Here is a 19846-nt window from a genome sequence, read left to right on the forward strand (position 1 = left end):
GATGCCCGTGTTGCTGTTTGAACTTTCTTTTTCCACTGGAAAGGCTTCTTCACCTGCTTCTTCTGAGTACAGGAAAGCCGTGGGCTGTGGAGCAGATTCCACATTAGCCAGATCTCAGCAACTTTTAGACTGTGAACTACCATGAGATCTTTGTAAAAACAGGGGTCAAATGTCTGTAGATGTGGGGCAGCAGAAGGCTTGACAATGCCGAAGGTCTTGAATCCTTCATGCAAAATGGGTTTGAGATTGATTCTCTGTAAGCACATGCCCAAAAAGACATCATCAATGGGAAAGAGTTCCACCTCTTTGCAAGCCCTGGAGAGCTTCCTCATGGTGCGGCTGGACAGTAAAAAACCTCCTCCTCCTGCATAGGCTGGATAGATGCTTAGCCCATACATGGTCTCTGGGATATAGTATTTACTCTTTTGGACACGGATAGGGCGGGCATTGTAGATGATATCCCCAACAAAGAGGTCCTCAGTGGGGTCATGTCTCTCAAGGAAGTCAACAATGTTCTCTACATTGACAAAAACATCAGCATCACCTTTAAAAATAAATTTCACATTGGAGCAGAATTCAGCAGCCCAGTTCAGGAAATGGATCTCCTTCAGGGTCAAGTTGAAGAAAGTATCCATGAAGTCCCAGAGTAAAATGTCCCTGTATGCCTGACTCTCCTGATGGATAAGGGTCTCCCATGTTGCTAACACTGTCCTGTTCTTTGGTGTTCCCAGGAGGAAAACTCGTTGAATCTGCTGCCCATTCACCAAACCCTCCCTACCCCAAGTCTTACGGACAATCTCGCGTCTGTCAAAGTCTTCAACCACCGATTTGATAGCAATGAGCAGAAAGGGACCTCCAGGTATTTTCCTGCATTTCTTGGGCTGGTTAATAAGAAGATTGAAGTTCCTGTTGTCTTTGTTTAGGAGATAACGCTTGAAGTTGAAGGTAGAATCAGTCAATGGTGGTGAAGTTGTAGTTTGGACCCTGTTATTCGCCACCTCTGCTCGTCTAACCATAGGAATTATTTGGGGTCTGGGAACTGTTGCCTCCACTGGCATAGGTCTCCCGGGTGCCTTGAGATCAGAGAAAATTCTCTGTGTTACTGAAGGTTTCCTGTGTGTCAGTTCCTTGTTTCCTGCTGGGGCTAAGTGCTCTAGCTGGGAATAGAGTAAAGAGCCAAGTGCTACCACCAGGAACAGGGTACAGATCGCATCCCCTTTGAGACGTACTTTCATTGTCTCCACAGTGTTTCCAGGGCTGTTAAAACGTGTGTTTGAGATGCCTGGTGCCAATGTCCATCTGTAAATAAATGCACTGCATGTCAGCAAAGAGGTTTCAGCAGCTGTGAAGCATGCAGGTAGGACTAATTAAAGTCCCATTTAAAAAAAAAAAAAAAGCCAGCAAAGTATAGGGATATTACCATTTTATTCATGCCAACACAGACACACTAAGGAACTCGCCAAAAGACACACGGGTGGGAAATCTAGCACTGTTCCCAGTGCTCTGGCTTTGTGACTTGGTTGGCTGTTAAGTCACTAAGAAGTCATCCAATGTCCTGAAAAACACTCCTTAAATACCATGTGAAATCAGCCCTTCCTCCTGCGTCCCTYTCTGCTGAGCACATTTTGCTGTTTCAGAAATTCCAATACCCTGAGAAAAAATGAGATGGCCAATGCCATTCTCTCTCTTTTTTTTTTTTTTTTTAACTAATGATTTATGGAACTTGGTAACTGTTTCTCACTGCTCTTACCCTTTTTGAATCAAAATCGAGAAGCACAAATCTGGCTGCTAAAGGGCAGGCTCTGCAGTGGCAGTGTGTTTAATTGGCAATTGCTGGATTTTTCCCTGCACGTAAAGCCAGCTCTCATAAACTGCTGATTATAATTGAATACATTGAATAATGTATTCAAAATGAATACATTAGGTTCACTCTTGAATGCACATAGGGCCCTTTTGCTGCCAGTAATATTTATTAATATATTAAACTATCTTAAATAACTTCATTTCAGTTAATAAAGTTAGAAGGGATATATCATCATTATAACATTTGGTAACCAAGGGTGTTTTGCCTCTGCCAGATCACCCCTAATCAGTAAGCGAGAGGTGGCCAAAAGAAATCCCAATACACAGAAGCAGTCATGCAATGCAGAGATGAGTGTTAAGAGTGTTTTATTCACAGGTGAGATGAAGCTGCCTTATGAAACACAAGATTTGACTCCTCACTTACACTTTTCCCAGAGCTCTTCTGTCTCATTCAGTCAATTCTTCAACTGCAAAATAATAATAATAATGAAAGAGTTACAAGAAGGCAGAAAGCAGCATCTAAAAATAGTTCCGGGAGCGGACCGGTCATGTGTCCATAGCTGCGCCAAAGGCAGATCCTTTAATCCCCGCTGTACATGTAGCCGCATTGTTTCCCACAGTGGCTAAACAGCTAGGTGGACCAGAGGTGAAGCGACAGTCCCTCCGGGCTCCCAAGGAAGTGCATGTCTATCTATTTAAGCCCCACCTAAAGCAAGGCAGGTTGCAATCCTAATCCTTGCAGTTCTTAACTGAGAGTATTATTTTAAAAGATCAGCTTCACCCAAACAAATTTTCCACAAGTGCCTTTATATACTTTTATATATAGCCTTTTACAATTGCACTGTGATTTACAGATCTATCTTGCCTATACTGTATTAGTAGACACTTGGATTTTAAGTATTACAGTTGTCTGATTTGTCTTTTTGTTTGACTTAGTTGAAAAGACCTTATCCAATAACTTCTTGAGCCAAGAACGTCTGGTTGAACTGCAGCCTGTCTTCACTTAAGGCACACTCTTTACTTGAGCAGTGATGGAGGACTGAAAACGATGGAGAAGCCAGCACTAGTGGCTTCCTAGGTAAATTACTCCTCTAATTAACTGTTTTCAGCCTACAGAGCATACAGATGAAGTCTTAGCCTAAAGTCTAGCCATGTAGCGGTGTTGCTGAGTCAAATATCTTATGAGCACTGAAGTATTTTACAAGAATACTGTTCACTGTGATTCTAATTTGGATATCACCTGAAGCAGGGCCCTCTTTAATTTGGCATCTGTTTTTCATAAATCCTTTTGCATTGGTGTTGTTGTTTGCTAATTGTTTGTTAACTGTAACTTTCGTATCAGCCTTAGCATTATCTTTTTGAAGCTCAAAATTACACTGACAACTCTGTAATTACTAAGGATTAAAATAGCGCCTGAAGTGCATGTTACTTGGACCTGCTCATTTAAAAATATTTTGCATTTTCGCTCCTACTTAACTACATCTTTAAGTTACTGTTGAAATGAAGAGCATTTCATTATCACATGGTATCATTTATGTTTCTTCTAAGTGCAGCTTCAAAATATTTACTGACCCGGTCTGCTTTGTCTCCAGTATTACTGAAAATTGTATTGTAGCAAATGGTTTATTTGTGCATTGGTAGGATTCCTTGTGGTCCAAGCAGATTTAAAATCACTTCCTCCTTGTCCTTTTGATGACCCTGTATTTCTCCTCAGGCCCACTTCTTTCTTGCCATTTTTTAGCCTCTAACAGAATTTTTGCTGTCAGGAAGACAAATACTTGCTCTTTTTTCCCCCGTTTGTTGGATTTTTTTATTGCAGCTTTTGCTTCTCTTCTAGGCTAGGTAAAGCTATAGCTAGTATAGCTTTGATATTAATTATGAGATTGCAGAGTTTTCTTTTTCCCTGGCCTCTCATAGATGGTTGTGAAAATCCAAATAATAGTCAGGAGCTGTTTTCTGTTTGTGTGCTTTCTCCCATGTGGTTTGGCTCATGATTATTTTCAGCATTGTGAAACAGCCCCTTCTAACGTGCGTAGAATATTAGTTTGCGTTTTACATCTGTCATGGGCAAATTACGCTTGGCAAGTCATGATTACTGTGCTCTGTAGCAACCTGCTGTGTTCAGTTTCGTGATAAATTAGCCTTTATTGGTCAAGATGAGGTTTACAGCAGGCTTTCCCTCACGTTGCCTTCAAAAATTGTTCAGAAGCTCCAGGGATATAAAAGAATAGTCCTGGCAACTCAGTACACCCAGAGCGTGCGGCTGAATTTGAACCACTAATTCCTGCACCGAGTGTCACTTATGAGAGTGAGATTTTATGCTCAGGGATATTCAAGCGGGTACCTGGAAAAAAAGGACCTGTCTCAAAAAGCTCACAAAAACCAAAACTGAGGCAATTTTGTTACTTCTACCAAAGCAGCTAAGCTAAGCAGCTCTGTCCCCAGTGTCTCCCAAGGGAGCTGCAGATGCTCAGCCCCTTGCAGGGCTGATCCAGACAGCATTGGCATGTTTGTGCATAGCCAGTCGAGCTGAGGCCCTCGAGTGCTCTTTGTAAAGTCTCATCTCTTTCTCCATTTTAATAGCTTTTTTTTCTTCTTTTCTGTACAAAAGTCTGATCTTATTTCAGCTGCCAGACTGCAGATGGTAATTAAGGAGCTGGATAAAAGTTTTGGCTCTTTGCTGTGTTTAATTTTATTGGTTAGGATTTGGAAGAAAAAGTGTGTGTCATGAAACTCATGATTTCCATGACTTACAGATTTATCCTGCCAGCATCTTGGAGTCTGGCAAGAAGCACCCTCAGAAAAGCCAAGAAAAACCCTAAATTGTTGCACGCCTGGGCTGATGGCCCAGATTTTCTTCTGTGTTTTCATTTGTTGAAAGAAAAGAGTCTGAAATAGTAATTTCTGTCCTGAAATAAAACTGTTTAGTGGTGAATATAGACATCTGGTCTTCAAAAGAAGTTGTGAGCCCTTGAAGTGACTCCTTGATTGAATTCTATGGATCTTCCAGGCAATATTAGACACTTCCGCCTTTGGAAGGAAATGCCCTCGATTACTGCACAGGTGTCAGCATCATTCATGGCTGTCAGTGTGGGAWAAGCTCTCCGTCCTGTTACTGAATCAAGAGAGAGAGATTGATGATTCTGGCAGATATGCCAGCATTTCCTAGAGCCAGAAGGATTATTCACCCCACTCAACATCAGGGAAAAAAAATTCCAGGCCTATCAAAGTGAGCAGAAAATATTTGATGCCACATGAGAGACCTGAGCCCAGCAGAGTGTTTCTCAGCAGARCTTCTCAGTGCATGGCTACATCCAAAGCGCAGCTGTCCGGCAGCTCACTGGGCTGTTTTGTACGCGGCTGTGATGATGCAGGGAATCTCTGTCCAACTTGTGAAATGTAGCTGAGGTTATAAAATTGCTGTATCACTCAATGCCTTGGTGAATGTGGAGTTAGCTGCCAGGGCTGTCTCCGGTATTCTCAAGCTAGGAAAAATTGGGCAGTTGTCGCTCTTCACATTGGCTCCCTGACAATTCCTGCGGCAGGGATCATCACAGCAGTGCCTGAATGGAGAAACCAGGCAGACTGAGCTTGAAMAGGACACTGGAACAAGGGAGCCTAGTGCTGATGCCAGAAGGTGTAAAACCAGAGGAGCTGAGAGGAGTGATGCGCAGCAGGAGAGAAGAGATGCTTTTGTAGTGGCAGCACTGGCAGAGTGAAGCTGACTCAGTGGGTGGAAGGAGCTGGAGAGGAAATCTGGATGTCTCAGTGCACTCTTATGCTCCAAAGGCAGCCCAAAGCAGAGGTGAGCAGTCTTTTATCTAAAACCGTCCGGCTTTTGTGTTGTTAAGCCAAGAGTAATTCTGTTATGGTGCCTTTGCTCTGTGTACACCTGCRTCACCCCCTGCCAGGGAGCCTGCCTGCCCAGCACACCAACACACCAACAAGGTTCGAGGGCCGAGCAAGCCATAGGAACAGGCTAGGAGGTCCCATTTCTGTGAAGTGGCAGCAAGGAGAGAGCCCATACTTAGGAAGTGTGCCGGARAGGCCGACAGTGCCACGGCCTACTCAGCCCAAGAGGCGATGAATCACACGAGCTCCAAGTGGCTGGTGCTGGACGCGGCAGCCTGGTGAGCATCCAGCTGAGGGAATTCAACCTGGATTGTTACACACACGGGCTGAGGGCCCAGTCCTCCTCCTGGTTTTCATTTATTTGAGAGGAGGACTCTGAAATACGGCCAAAGAGTGCTGAAATAAAAGCAGTTTAATGACAAATATAAAAGTTTGATTAAAAAAAATTGTTAGTCCTTTGTTCTCAGTTGAATGATGCGAACCCTCAAGTTGATCCTGAAAATGTCCTTCTTTTGCAGCAACCAGGACATCTCCATTACTTGGCAGGTGCCACTTCTGCTCACACTTGTCCATGTGGGAAAAAATCTCTGGATCCTATTTCTGAAATCAGCTGAGAAGTCTTGATGATTCTGGCAGATTGCTGTGTTTCAAAGAGTGATTATTCAACCCTACTCAGCCTCAGGAAAAGCAGCTGCGATATCCAAACAAACTGAAATGTGATATACCAAACAAAAGGGTACTAAGCAGAGCAACAAGCTCTGCTGTGCACTTGTCCCAGCCCAGATGATGGGAGCGCGCATCCCCAGCGAGCATGGCTGTGGGTCATTCATGGCTCAGCTTGCTCTCCTGCCACATGCGAAGCGTTCCAGCTCACTTCCCGGGTCTGTTTCGCCGAGCTGGAGCTGAGACCGGTAGGTCTAGGTGGTACAGTGGAGGAGTTGTGTACGTCCTGTGGGCCACTCTGTACACAGGGATGTGATTGCTGACAGAGTATGTCTTCTGTTTCTCTGTAAAATGAGCTAAAGACAGTGTTGGGTATCCACCACCAGCATTTGTTCAATGAGCTTTTTGCAGTCCACAGGGGAACATGAAAAAATTTGGGTGGAGGGGAATAAACAGGGGATTGCAAGATATCAGCTGTCCTACCTGCAATCCTGGGCTGATGATAAATGACAGAAAGCTGCTCTTACTACTCTTCAGAAGAGACTAGGTGAGATTCAGCAAATGTGGAAACTTTCTTTTGGGGAACCTGGACACTGTTCTGTGCAGTTTCCTGCAACCAAGACTACTTGCTGCTAGTGTGATGTCCTAGCCCTCTGAAGGCAATGGGTATGGCTCTCCTGTGAGGCCACTTTGCCAGTCTCGGCTTGAACCACAATGAAATCCACCCCCACAGCGTCATGTTAGCAAAACTGTTCAGCAGGCGGTTAAATAATAAGGGAGCCAGTGCAGCAGATAAGGAACAGAGGCAGCAGCCAAAGTGTTGGGAAGCAAGGGCAAGAAATTGGAAAACAGGGAAACAGTGGAGAGGAGGCAGCATCAAGAACTGCTGCCCTATGGAAAGCTCCAGGCTACAGCCTGGATTTCCAGTGTGCATTTAGTGATCCTAGAGAGTTCAGTTAAAACAGAAATAATCTTAAAAGTCTGGTCTAGGTTTTGATGCTGGGTTTTTGTCCTCATCTTTTGGGATTTCATACATCTTGGTGGATGGAAGATGATCGTGCTGGTTTCTCCCCTGGTGCATTTGCTCAGAGTGGGACTGACTGCAGAGCAACAACTAGGCTTTGACGCAGTGCTTGAGGTTATGGAAATCTGTTTTCATTTTGTGTTGGTTGAACCTTTTCCATGCAATCGTAGTCAGGTTGTAGCGCCCAACACTGGAATCCAAAACCTGGTGACCGTGGCTCTGTGTGTGAGCTGGTGATCGGGGTCTGGCCTGCAGCGGGGTGGTCCRAGCCTGTGTCCCTCTCCCACCTCATTTAACTGCAGTTTTTCCATCCTGTTGCACTTAGAAGGAATAAATCCCAGGCCGTATGCTGTTCCTAAGCCCTTCCTGATCTTGTGCTGCTGTTCCTTTCTACCTCCTCTCCCTGTCACTGTGAGAACCTGGTAGCACTAATAACGACTTAAGTTTTGCCCAACCTGCAGTCACAACTGTGTAAATGCCTGGACGTGCCTGGACTAGCTTCATCCCACCGAACCAGGAYGGTGATAGCAAGAAGTCTGCAGTAATTTAAGCTTTGGTGACCAGATATTCCTACCAACTGTCACTTGGGCCTGTCRTCTGAGACCCTAAAGCTCCTGATCACAGGGAGAATGCTTGACTTCTGGGTCCACTGAGTTCTGCCTTCTACATGCCATGGAGAAAAGCTCTTCTGATCAAATGAGCACACCTTGGACCCAAACCCTAAAGTATGGAAAGCCTGACAGCCTCCCTGCTGTGAGGGCAGCTAGATCTCCCTGACCTCCAGCAAAGCCTGCCAACCCTGCAGCCGCTACCAGGAGTTGGCTGAGAGGCCCCTGGATGATGCTGAGCACTGAACCAGCTCCCTTTGGGCCAGCCTGCAGGGAGGAAGGCTGCTCAGAAGACTTGTCTTGTGCTGAGCAGCCACCCCTGGCACGCGAGCTGCTGGAGCTCGGTCTGAACTACCTGGCCAGCAGGTCGAGGGAGGTGATTCTCCCCCTCTACTCAGCCCTGGTGAGGCCACATCTGGAGTACTGTGTCCAGTTCTGGGCTCCCCAGTACAAGAGGGATGTGGCACTACTGGAGCAAGTCCAGCGAAGGGCCACAAAGATGATTAGGGGACTGGAGCATCTCTCTTAYGAGGAAAGGCTGAGAGAGCTTGGCCTGTTTAGCTTGGAGAAGAGAAGGCTGAGAGGAGATCTTATCAACGTGTACGAGTATCTGAAGGGAGGGTGTTGAGAGGATGGGACCAGACTCTTTTCAGTGGTGCYGAGCGACAGGACGCGAGGCAATGGGCACAAACTGAAACACAGACAGTTCCATCTGAACATGAGGAAAAACTTTTTCACTGTGAGGGTGACAGAGCACTGGAACAGGTTGCCCAGAGAGGTKGTGGAGTCTCCTTCTCTGGAGATATTCAAAACGCGCCTGGATGCAATCCTGTGCAAYGTGCTCTAGGTGACCCTGCTGAGCAGGGGGGTTGGACTAGATGATCTCCAGAGGTCCCTTCCAACCTCAGCGATTCTGTGATTCTGTGATTCTGTGATTCTGGCTGATGCAGCTGCTCCTCCAGTTGCACAGGGCTGTGTTTGTCTGCTCTTCCTGCCGGGCCCACGAACGAGGGAAGGAGAGCGCTGCCCGGATGCGTACAGCTGGAGCGAGCCGACCCAGGGGCCCTAGCAGCCCGAGCCTTGCTGGCGTACGGCAATTAGGAGCCTCTGCTCTTCCGGGCAGATCCGAGCCCTGCCGAGTCTTTATCTCCCGACACATCCTGAAACAGGGAACTCATTGTCGGCTGCTCACCCTGCGAGGGAGGCCCGGCCAGAAACTCGCCCGCAGAGTCTCACTCCCCCAAAGCAGCGAGCATGCAAGTATTCCCCCTGGGTGACAGGGTGGAAGAGAGCCGCCCTCGTTCTCTAGGAACAGGAAATACCAGGAAGAAGGAATTAAATCAGGCAAGTTGGTAAACACTTCTCTCCAGATCCAGCTGTGAACCAGCAGTTACTGYGCAGTGATTTCTGGCCATATGTGTGGCTCAGATGGGCTTTCCTCCTGAGGCCCCAGGACAGGGTGTGCGTGCAGAGAGCCCTGAATGCAGGAGATGCTCTGACATACAGCTTAATCTCCCCCTGCAAACCAGTGAAGATAACCCAGGCGCTGGCTGTACTGCGCAGTTGCCTTTTGACAAGCCCTCTGTAAAGCAGCTGCACACAGATCCAGTGTCAGCGCCTGACAGCACGTCTGGAGTCTCTCCTAAAACGTTATGGCCGAACCCTCCTGCAATATTGCTTCAGCTCACTGAGAAGTTCCCTGGACCTCTTTCCGGAGCAGAGTGCCAGACAAAAGAGGAGGTGATTTATTTCTCCATGTGTTTGATTTCCACAAAGCGAGGGCAGACTGACCTCCTGATTTAGGCAGGACTGGGATGTAACTCGCCTGCCAAAAAAGGCTGATCTGGAAAGGTTTGGAGGCAAGCTCTTTAGGCAGAAACTACTTCATAATACACCAGGGCCTTTGTCTCTTCAAAAAAGATGAAGAATCATCTCCCTCCCAATTAAGTGATACAATACAAAATAAGAAGCAGAATTTTATTGCATAACTGGAGGCCAGAAACCATTATTAGTAAAGTATTAGTTCAATCCAGGGAAGAAACCTGACACCTAATGCCCAGTCTTGGTTCTGAGCTGAGTAAACCTATGGGTGAGACTGAGGATCGGATGTGGGCCCCAGTGGGCTTGTGGCCTCCAGCAGAGGCAGAGAGTCACGATACCCTCTGGGGTCTCTGCGATCTCTCTTCCTTAAGCTCCCCCCGCTCAGAAGAGCTAGGTGCTTATCCATACAAAGTCTTTGCACATAAAGTCTGCGTGCCATCCCTTGTGTCCTGGCTCAAGGTGAAGCTGTGTTCCTCTCGCCCTGGTGCTCCTGTCTCACTATGAACTCCCAAGACGCAGGGCAGGTCCCAGGGGACCGGAGCCTTCCTCATAACAAAACCGTTGGGAACTGTGCTGGACTGTCTCACAACGCTCCCTTGGCCCAAAGCGGCCCCGACCAGCTCTCGTGCTGGAAAACCACACGCTCTCGTGCCCACATCGCCTGCTGCCCTGGTACATCAGATCCTGCAAGCACAAAGGACCTCTGGGTTCCCCAGAAGAAATCTGCTCCCCAGTGCTCACATTTTCCATGATTTCTGGGCTGTTTAGCTGTTTGACAGCTACCAGGACTTAAGCAGCTGCTCACTTCAAGCATCTGAGCATGGCCAAAGCCCAGGGAATGGCACGCTCTGTGTTTACCCTCCCGATCTCCCCGTGCTGATGCTCTGCTCCGTGAGTGCGAAGGAAGGAGCGGTTTCGCTAGCTTACTGGCTGCAGGGATTGCGTTGCAGGCCGCAGGGATTGCCACCATGCTCGGGGAAAATGTGGCCGCCATTCCCTGCACATGGTATGCAGCAGCGATGGCCTGGCCCCTCGCCATCCCCTCGGAGCTCAGTCCCCGGCCCCTCGGAGCACCGAGCCCAGCCCAGGCTCTGGCCGAGCAGTTCCTTGCGATGTGGATCTTGGCTGCGTTTCAAGGCTGCGATATTTGCACAGCATGAGGCTTTGGGAGGGGCAGGGCTGCTGGGATGGGGCCTTGCAGAAGGCAGTCTCCGTGATTTAAAACACCAGGTTGCTGGATCTTCTTTCTTCTTCAAGCCTCACCCTCTCGGCTGTCCCTCCCCTCCCTCTTCACCAGTGGAAATCCTGAGCAGAAATGTCAAGAGCCAGGGAGTGCTTCCCAGGCCAGGCTTGGCTAAAGCCCCTCTCTGGGCCCAGACGCTTGCTCTCCAGGGACTCCCTGCCAGCCWTGGTGGAGGCTTCTCAGCTCCCACCCTTCCTATTTGTTCCTGTCAACTGCTGCTTCAGCTGGGGAAGGAAATAAAGCTCCCATTTACCAGTGCTGCTCCCAGGTGATGCTGCTTTTCGCAGGCTCCTCGTTTCCTCCGTACYTTCCCCTCCTGCTAGTGAAAAGCTTGCCCATCAGCACGGCTAAGCGTTCCCGTCATGCCCACCCTCTTCTTCGAGATCGATGTCCAGCCTTCTCCTTCTGGCCCAGTTTCCACCCTGGCCCAAAGCCAGGAGAGCTCTCGAGTCTATTCTGGTGAGCTAGAGCCCATGGCAGCGCAGGGGGGGCTGCGGCATCCACCAGCTGCCTGGCGACCCTCCCCGCCGTACCCGCGGTAGGTGCCTTAAAGCTCAGCAAAGGGTGTCTCTGTAGGACTCCTATACTGCTCCAGAGCCAGCTAACGAACAGCTGGTTGATACGCTCATGCATTCGCGCCTTGTTATGTTCATGTCAGAAATCTGCTCTGGTTTAACTGAAATGCATTGCTAAAAATGCAAAACTTGGAGTGCTGTTTCATACACAGGTTACTTGTTTTGCTCTATTTGAGCGGTGTTGCATTGCCATCCTTCTCTCATCCTCCTAAAGAAATCTGGAGAGTAGCACCAATGCGAAGGTTTTTGCCCAAGTTTAACATGAGTTAGGTCAGTCCAGCTCTCCTGAAAGCAAGACGTTGTGTGCGTTTTGCATGATACAGCTGCCTGGGCTCTCCGGAGTGCCTGTAGGAAACTCTGTTGGCTTCCAGCACAGTGTTCGTTCTCCCTCGTGTACAACTGATTCATATAAAAAGCATGTGTGAAACAACTTGGCTTTAAAGGTTTAAACTGGTTTTGGAGTGTTTAAAGGAGAAAAGGTTGTGTGTGTTTGGCAAAGGGGAAGAAACCCTCTTTCATTGCTATATTTGAGCATTATATAACAAATTTTATTCTTGCATGGTTTCTTTGTGGTTTTTGCTTATTTTGGTTTGATTTTTTTCCTCCATCCAAGTTGATAAAATGTAAGTGGCTTTGACGCAAGGACGACTTCTGTCCCTGTGCATCAAAGGGGATTTGTGAAGAGGTCTCATTTGAAGCTACGGAATGACAAAGCAGCGCTGAACGATTTGATCTTGCTGCCTAGAGGAAATGCCAGGCTGCAATGCAAGAGACACCCTTGGCATGTTGTTTAGTGCGGAGCCCTAGAAAAATGGAGTAACAAAAACAATTGCTAGACTGACTTACAGAAGAAACAGCCTGTTCCGTTCAGATGCTTAAAAGTTTCAAAGTCTATAAACAAGCTGAGAATATGCTTTGAGATTTGACTAGCTGAATGTCGTAAAAGAGCTTTCCCAGGAGTCTGGAGCCTGATCGAATGGATTATATCCGTGCCATTACAGGGGAGGATGACTTCTTTCTTACTGATCTGCCTGCACCAGGCCCCAAATAGGCAATTTCATTAGCTTCCCAGCTGGCTGGCCCCGCTCCGTGACAAAGTCTCCCTGTTGGCTCGCTCAGCCTCGGCTTTGCAATGCCAGTCGCAGGTTAGACCACTACCTGCAAACTGATGTTCCCGTTGCCTCCTTTAGCTTTTATCTGGGCAGATGAAGCTTTTATGAAGCATAAAAACTGAAAAGCTGAGGAACTGCAGATTTTTAGGCTTTCTGCATGAAGGATGGAGACGGATGTTAAGCGGAGTGAAAGTTGGCTTGTAAGTCGGCGTGGTTTGCAAGTCACTGGGGTGCGGGTGGCACAGTTTGGGAACCACAGCTCAGCTGCATTTAAGCCATGCCAGATGTTTTCCCTGGCCCTTTCGGGGCCGCGCACGCCTTCGGGGCACGTTAACGAAGCAGCTCCCGCGTACGGCAGCGCTGTGCCCTGCCAGGCCCTGCCATCGCACGGCACGCACGGTGCCGCTCCTCCGCGGGACCTGTCCCAGGCCAGCTCCTCCTAAGCACCGCACCTGCCTCTCCCGAGAGCTCCCGCCACCTGCAAGGTAAGAGAAGGGCGCGCGCAGCTGTGCTGGGCAGGCGGAGCAGCCTTGATGGGTAGTTTCCTAAATCCAGACGCAGGCTGGCGTGGAGATGGCCTGATTTTCAGGAGTATTGAGTGCTCAGCAGCTTTTAACTCACGTCCTCAGTATTTTGGGGAGACAGGCCCTGCCGGCGCAGCTGCATGCAGACCAAGGAGCCTGCCCCTCTTCTGCAGACTTTTTTTTCCCCCTGAGCCCCAGAAGGGGGAAAAAAACTTTGCAGCCTAGTGAAGGCGTAAACCCTAGAAATGGCCACGCTGGAGCCGCTGCCCTGYGTTCCCCTGCCCTCCCCGTCTGCAATGCTCACTGCCTTTGCAGCTCCTGCGTCCTCTGCTGATCGGATAAATTGACAATTTGCCTATGTGCCACCAAAACACCAGCAATTAAGATGCATTAACGTGGATGTATTGTTATGCCCAGGCATGAATGTAAGAGGAAGGTCACTCTGAATTGCTCCACTGATTTCGAGCTGATACCCAAGGCATAAGTTTATCAGGATCTGACGGAAAGCTCTTTAAAAATTGTGATAAGCAACTTCCGATTTCACTGGAATTTAACTTTTTTTCCTTCTCTTCTAACTATACTAGAGGGCTTAAAAATTCCTGCGTGTTTTGTTTAAAGCATGCAATAGTGTAACACAATGGAAAGAACCATGTCCCTTTACCGAAGAAGTGCCTTGTAACACAATGTGCCGATTCCCTAATATGATCACAATTGGAAAAAGCACCCTGCCTCGGAGCACTGGAGCCACTCTGTGCAAGAGCCCCAAACCTTCTTCCTGAAAAACAGCATAAAACCTGCAAAGCAAGTTCTTTGCAAAGCAAAGTATAAGCCACACGTAGCGGGCCAGAGGCTGCATATTCAGAGCCTGCAGCTGACTCTGCTGCACATTAACGATCGCAATTTGGATTGCTGCATGGCTTCTTGCAAAAGTACTGCAGTAACGACACGACATGCGAAAAAGCTGTGGGATGGAAGAAAATGAAAGCGCAACAATAGAAAAGTCTCCAGTTCGCATTGCTTTCCATATAACTGTCCCCCACCCTGATCAGACCTAAATACTGGATACTTACATCCAAGTTGATAGCGCGGATCCTGCGTCCCCTCGGTAGTGTTTCGTGCGCGGGCTGCCAAGCGGGCACATCTGGATCTCGTTAGCGTTAGACATTCCTCAGCCTCTGAGCGAAACCGAGGAAATCCTTGCTAAGCAAAGTGGTGCCGGCTCTTCCGCACTTTGGGTCGTTTTCAGGAGGAGAGGCGCCCAGGTTTCTCCCCGCGCGTGTGCATACGTGCGGGCGTGCATGTGCTAAGGGGCTCTGAGACAACGCGCTGTGCGTCTTCCTCGCAAACGCTCGCTTGGGTAGAGCGGTGGAAGGAGAAACTGCGCTGGGGGAAGGAGCTGGGTTAATTCCCAAGCGCCRTCATGTGACATGCCGAGGCCGCTGCTTGCTGCCTTTGGGAGCACAGATGTTCCCGCGCCCAGCTGCTCCGGACCACGTATGGTCCCGGCATGGCGACGGTAGCTCCCAGGAAAGGGGCAGAGCGGGGCTGGCTGGGGTTTAAACACGGTGCCAGGTTGGAGGCTTCCCGACTACCTGTTAACGCTGTCTGTGCTCAAACCCGGCAAGGCCATGGCTATTTTACGGGTTAAAAAGAACAACAACAACAAAGGCAATGATTTTATCGTGGCAATTTTTTTTAACAGGAAATGCACTGATTTTTCTGACCTCGTTCATAGAAACAATTCTTGATCTACTCTGTTGCTTTTGAAAACACCCATTATACATCATGTAAACATTACTTTTTTATAAGTATCAGTGATTTTTTTAATGTATTTTTAATTTCAGCCCCCACATTTTCCTTTATTGAACACGGTGTTACCATGTAAAGCTGTAATATGTGCAGCTTTCCAATGAACAACCCCCAGAGCCTGTGTCTGGGTACTCCAGGCTGGTAAAGCAATTTCCTTATGATCCATAGCTGTTTGAAATGGAGCTGTTCCTTGCTAAATAATGCAGTCAATCAAAAACGTTGGCCATATGCATTACTCAGCCTGATGCTTTCCCTGTGATAATCAAAGGGAACTTTTCTCCCTTTCCGAGGCTATTTTTCATTTCTCCTCCACAAGGAGGCAGGTGGAGGTCCTGGAGTCTAAGAGCACAGTGGCATCCCTGGATGCTTTGCCATGTTTCAGTCCGGAAGGTCCAGCCATGGAGAGAGGGCGACTCAACATCGTCAACATCCCCATCCTGTGCAGCATCACGCAGCAGGTATTTCCACCAAGTTTCCCGACCCAGGTTTTGGGATCTACTTACCCTTGTGCATGCTGCCACTGGTGGTGGTGAACACGGGGCTTTCCATCACACCGTGTTGCCTCCCCTGTGTGTTGGGGCTGCTGCAGCTTGAAGACCCCCACAGGGAGCCTGGAAAGTAAGGGGGTTTCTCTGGCGATGCTGCTGCTTGGTCACTGTCTCACCGGTACCTCATTTTCCGGTCCCTGATGCAATTCCAACCGCTGCTGACACAGGGGTCAGAGATGATTGCACATTCTGTGAAAACAGGTACAAAAGAAAGACCCTCTTCACACCTCACCAGGAATGGGGCTGCAGCATTAACTCGGACTGYTTTTTGAAAAACAGAAGTCATATGAGAGAGACAGAATGACTTCATGAATGTCCCAACCATGGCAGGAGTTTCGGGCAGCGTTTGTGCCATATCAGCCACCAGAGATTCCAAGCACAAGCCAGGACCGGCCGGGAACTGGGTATTTTGCGTTCAGCTGCTAAACTTGCTACTGTTTGACTATTGAGCTTCCAGCCCAGTGGGGCCCAAGGTGATTTTTGACCACAGCAGAGGAAGTAGTTTCAGGAGGCCTCCTCCTGAGCACCCTGCTGGACAGGGAGCTGCAGCAGCCTTGCCCAGGCAACCTGCAGAGCAAATCCAGGCGGAAAAGGAGAGGCCGCGCGGCACCATCTCTCAGCAGGCAGTTACCAGGACAGTGCAGGTGCGTTGCTTGGCATCAAAGGTCTTGCCAGACTTGTGTTTGCATGGATGATTCATTTGTATCTCCGCCAGCAACAGCGTCCTTGGTCTGCCCCATTGCATGTCACTCTGTCTTGCAAGATTGGGACACTGCCCTACGGACCACAAGTTAGTTTGTTGGCACAAGGGTTCATTACGTGAGCCACGTGCCAGATGTCCATCTTGCTGGTACGCAGAGAGCCTTGCTCCCTGCTGGCCTATTCTTGAAGGCATCAAGCCATGTGGTTAGAAATACAGCTTTGTAGTAAAAAAAAAAAAAAAAAAAAGAGGGTTGAGCTTGTGTTTTAAAGTACTGCACTGAGATTTCAGTGATTTAGGGCAAAATACTGCTCTGCTGAAGTTTATGGCAAAAGAAATTTCCCTCTGGTCAGTCTGTGACTTCCTGAGGAAACTTGCTGAAAAAGACTGAATGCTCCGGCTCATCACTTCCCACCCTAAAAGGCAAATAATGTTCCCTGGCCCCTGCAGGTTGTTGTGAGAAAGCTCATGAAGAGTAGGAAGGCACGTCAGTATTGCAGCGATGGTGTGGATCTGGAGGAGTTACAGGTATATAACGACACTAAGAAACGAGGGAAGCTCTGTCAGGTGTTAGGTTTAGGACAAACCTCTGCTTCTGGCCATGCTGGCTGAAAAGGTTCATCAAAGCAGGAACTGGAAACTGAAAAATTTGGTGGCTTAGCTTGGTTTCAACATGTAATCAAAGCCATTGACCTGCAGAAGGGGCACCAACCTTGGGGTGTCAGTAGAAACACATGTGACTTTGGACAGGATCCTGCTGGGCATCCAGAAACTCAGACAATGCTTTTCTAGGAGCTGGTGACATCTGTCACGTCAGAGCTTCAGTGAAGCCCTCTCTGCTTACTACTGCATTAGTGTTTTAGAAAAGAAAGTCTGAGGCACTTTTCATCAAAAGTATATGTTTATTCATAAAAAGTTTGGAAAAAATAAATCAAAGTGCTTTCTTATTCAACCTCTAAGGAATTATCTTTTATATATCCTAGACCTCAGTACACATGATATTGTAGTCCATAGCTGTAGATGGCTGATCCAGACCTGATGCTGAATATCACAGAAATTTGGAATTAGAAGGTCAGCAAGGGATTTTTCCACTGATGACTAAGGGACTTAACCACACATCTCCTACTGATTTAAATATGAGATGTATGGCCAAATCCCTTCACCCAGTTCAATCCAGAGAAGAAAAACTATAAATTTTGACCTGAAATTACCCCAAAGTTTGGGCCCATCTCAGCACAAAAGACAACTGGCCAGACCCTTGCCTGGTGTGGAGCAGTGTGTCTCACCGATTCCACTTGCACACTCCAAGCATGTGGGTTAGACTGAAGAAACCCTCTTGACTCCCGTTCTAATATTTCCTTGGTTCGAGGTGTGAAATACCAGAGGTTCGTGGCTGTAACAGAATTTTCAGTTAAACTAACTCAGCTGTTTAAGTGAATTGGAGGCTCCTTGCTGCTGCATACACTGTGCCCACTTCTGGTTTCWAAGTCGGTGGGGTAGCTGCCGTGGTGTGACTCAAGGGTGGCTCTAAGGTACCTTTTGAACTGCAGAGGGGAGACTCCATGCTAATCCACATGGTGACCCAGGCAAGAGATTGTCCCCTCAGTGCTAAAGTAAATTTTGAAATGAATGGCAAAATTAACAGTTCAGGGAAAAAAACCCACCATTTCCTTACATTGGGAGAAGTCCTTTGCCTAGAGCAGTTTCCACGTCAGGTACCTAGGACTCCTCTGAACAAGCAGTTTCTCTCAGCTCTAAGCCTACGCACTTTTTGGCCTCACGCTTTCCAAATCTTGGCCATGGTGCAAAGTATATTCTGTTTTTTCTGCCTCAGTTTCCCCCAAATTTTGAAATAGATGCAGTCTGTGACCTTCTAGCTGTGAAACTCCAGCAAACTGTTTTACTTGAAGGCTCACGTTTTTCATAAAGATTTTAAAACCCGAAATGCTATGACGTTAGCACCCCAGCTTTCATTAAAAATAGTCCAGATACGTGTCTCTTCAATGGTAGGCCTGAAATTGCAACTGTAAAGCTGAGAAGTGCTGCTGCAAGTTGTCACTCAACGTTCTTTTCTAATTTGACTTGCAATGAAAATCTGTATGCAAATTCTATGATTTCTTTAAGATTGGGATTGATTTTTAAGTGCTTCAGATCAATAATGCTGAAACCCTTTTTTTTACTTTTAAGTCAAGCAGAGCTTTGGGATGACGCACTCGTACATCATGGCAGCTGCGGCGTGTGAGAACTGAAGCTGCTGGAACGGGGCGCCTCTCCTTTCGCTGGTGTTCRTTAAGCTGCTGTGATGGTGCGGGCTCCTCTTCAACCAGGTAAACTGGTGTGTTTTTAACAGGCCTCGAGGAGGGTTCACGTCAGGCTCCCCCTGAATGTGCTCTCCGGGGCAGTTTGATATTTTCCTTTGTGACAATTTGAAATCGGGATGTTCGCTCAGGTTTACTTCTAGAGGATGCCTCATGTCAAAGTATACTGGTGGCAATTTTAACTTTCGCTCTCCTCTTTGTTGTTATCCACTTGAACACTGCCGCTCGGCCACGCCAAAACAAGCCGTTCCGATTTGTGTTCGGGTGGCTCGTTTGTTCCTTCTGGCAGACTGAAAGGAGCCCGTTTCAAATTTGAAACATCGCTAAAACTACAAAAACAATCTGCACCACAAAAAAAAGCCCTCTTGGATCCCTTTCTGCAAATTCATTTTGGCCTGGTTTCTGCTGTTTGCTTTCTATTTTGTCTGTTTCATTTTTCATACACAACTGATTAATGCCTTTATTTGCTTTTAATATTGTGTGCTATTTTGTAGCATGTTTGACTCTGACCTCTGCACACCCCCCCCCCCCAAAAAAAAAAAAGAATTCCCTCAGGCATATCTTAATACATGGAGAAGAGCTGTTAAGGGCTAAGGCCAAATTCGCCAGGGATGTTAATCGTGGCCTATCTCACACGCTAGACATGAGCTAATCAGTGAATATAGTAGCAAGGGAGTATCGTTTGCACGTCTCTGGCGTTTGAGTAGTGCAATATGTGCGCAGCTAACGGTCCGCGGGAAAGGAGGAAAGCAAGGCGGGAAATGCAGGCTGCCCGAGCACACTCCTCCGGCCAGCGCAGCAAGCAGCGTGACACCGGGTAGTTACCCTAGTGCACCACTGCAGCTCTTGGGGCTCGTGCATAGTGCTGAGTTTCTGATACATCAGTAAAGGAGTTTCCCCAAACGTTTAACTCTTTCTCCAGTTCCATTCATTGCATTAATGTCAGAGGTGAAGATGTCCCGCTAATTTCGTCAATAAATCTCTGCAAATGGTTTTTCCTCTGTGAATGTTTCTTTCTGCCCTTCGTGCTGTAGGTTACCTTGTCTTGGCACACTGGAGTAAAACTGCTGTAAAATCCTCCGGATACAACAGAAATAAATTCAGAGTCAAGACCTAACCAAATGCCAAATCTACGCAAATGACACTGTGTACTCACTCTCCTATGTATCTGATTTTATCCTAGGGCTTCTGTGAAGACTGTCTCTACTATGTTTGTGCCAGACAACACACAAAAAAACAAACCAAA

At 47.7% G+C, this 19846-nt stretch overlaps 1 protein-coding gene and 1 long non-coding RNA gene across 2 annotated transcripts; one reads left to right on the top strand and one right to left on the bottom strand.

Moving 5' to 3' along the window:
* Positions 1-5: 5 nt before the first annotated feature.
* B3GNT9 (UDP-GlcNAc:betaGal beta-1,3-N-acetylglucosaminyltransferase 9) lies at positions 6-1235 on the bottom strand (the record flags this gene model as incomplete). Its single annotated transcript, XM_026088168.1, has 1 exon — positions 6-1235. A coding segment is annotated over exon 1 (1230 nt), but the record flags the coding sequence as incomplete, so codon positions are not given.
* Positions 1236-2098: 863 nt separating this feature from the next.
* LOC112976685 lies at positions 2099-6566 on the top strand. Its single transcript, XR_003257113.1, has 4 exons — positions 2099-2179; positions 2740-2881; positions 4560-5608; positions 6174-6566. It is a non-coding gene; the product is annotated as an uncharacterized LOC112976685 (long non-coding RNA).
* The last annotated feature ends 13280 nt before the right edge of the window (positions 6567-19846 follow it).

The sequence above is a fragment of the Apteryx rowi genome, unplaced genomic scaffold (assembly GCF_003343035.1).
Source record: "Apteryx rowi isolate R43461 unplaced genomic scaffold, aptRow1 scaffold_755, whole genome shotgun sequence".
NCBI classification, from domain to species: Eukaryota; Metazoa; Chordata; class Aves; order Apterygiformes; family Apterygidae; genus Apteryx; species Apteryx rowi.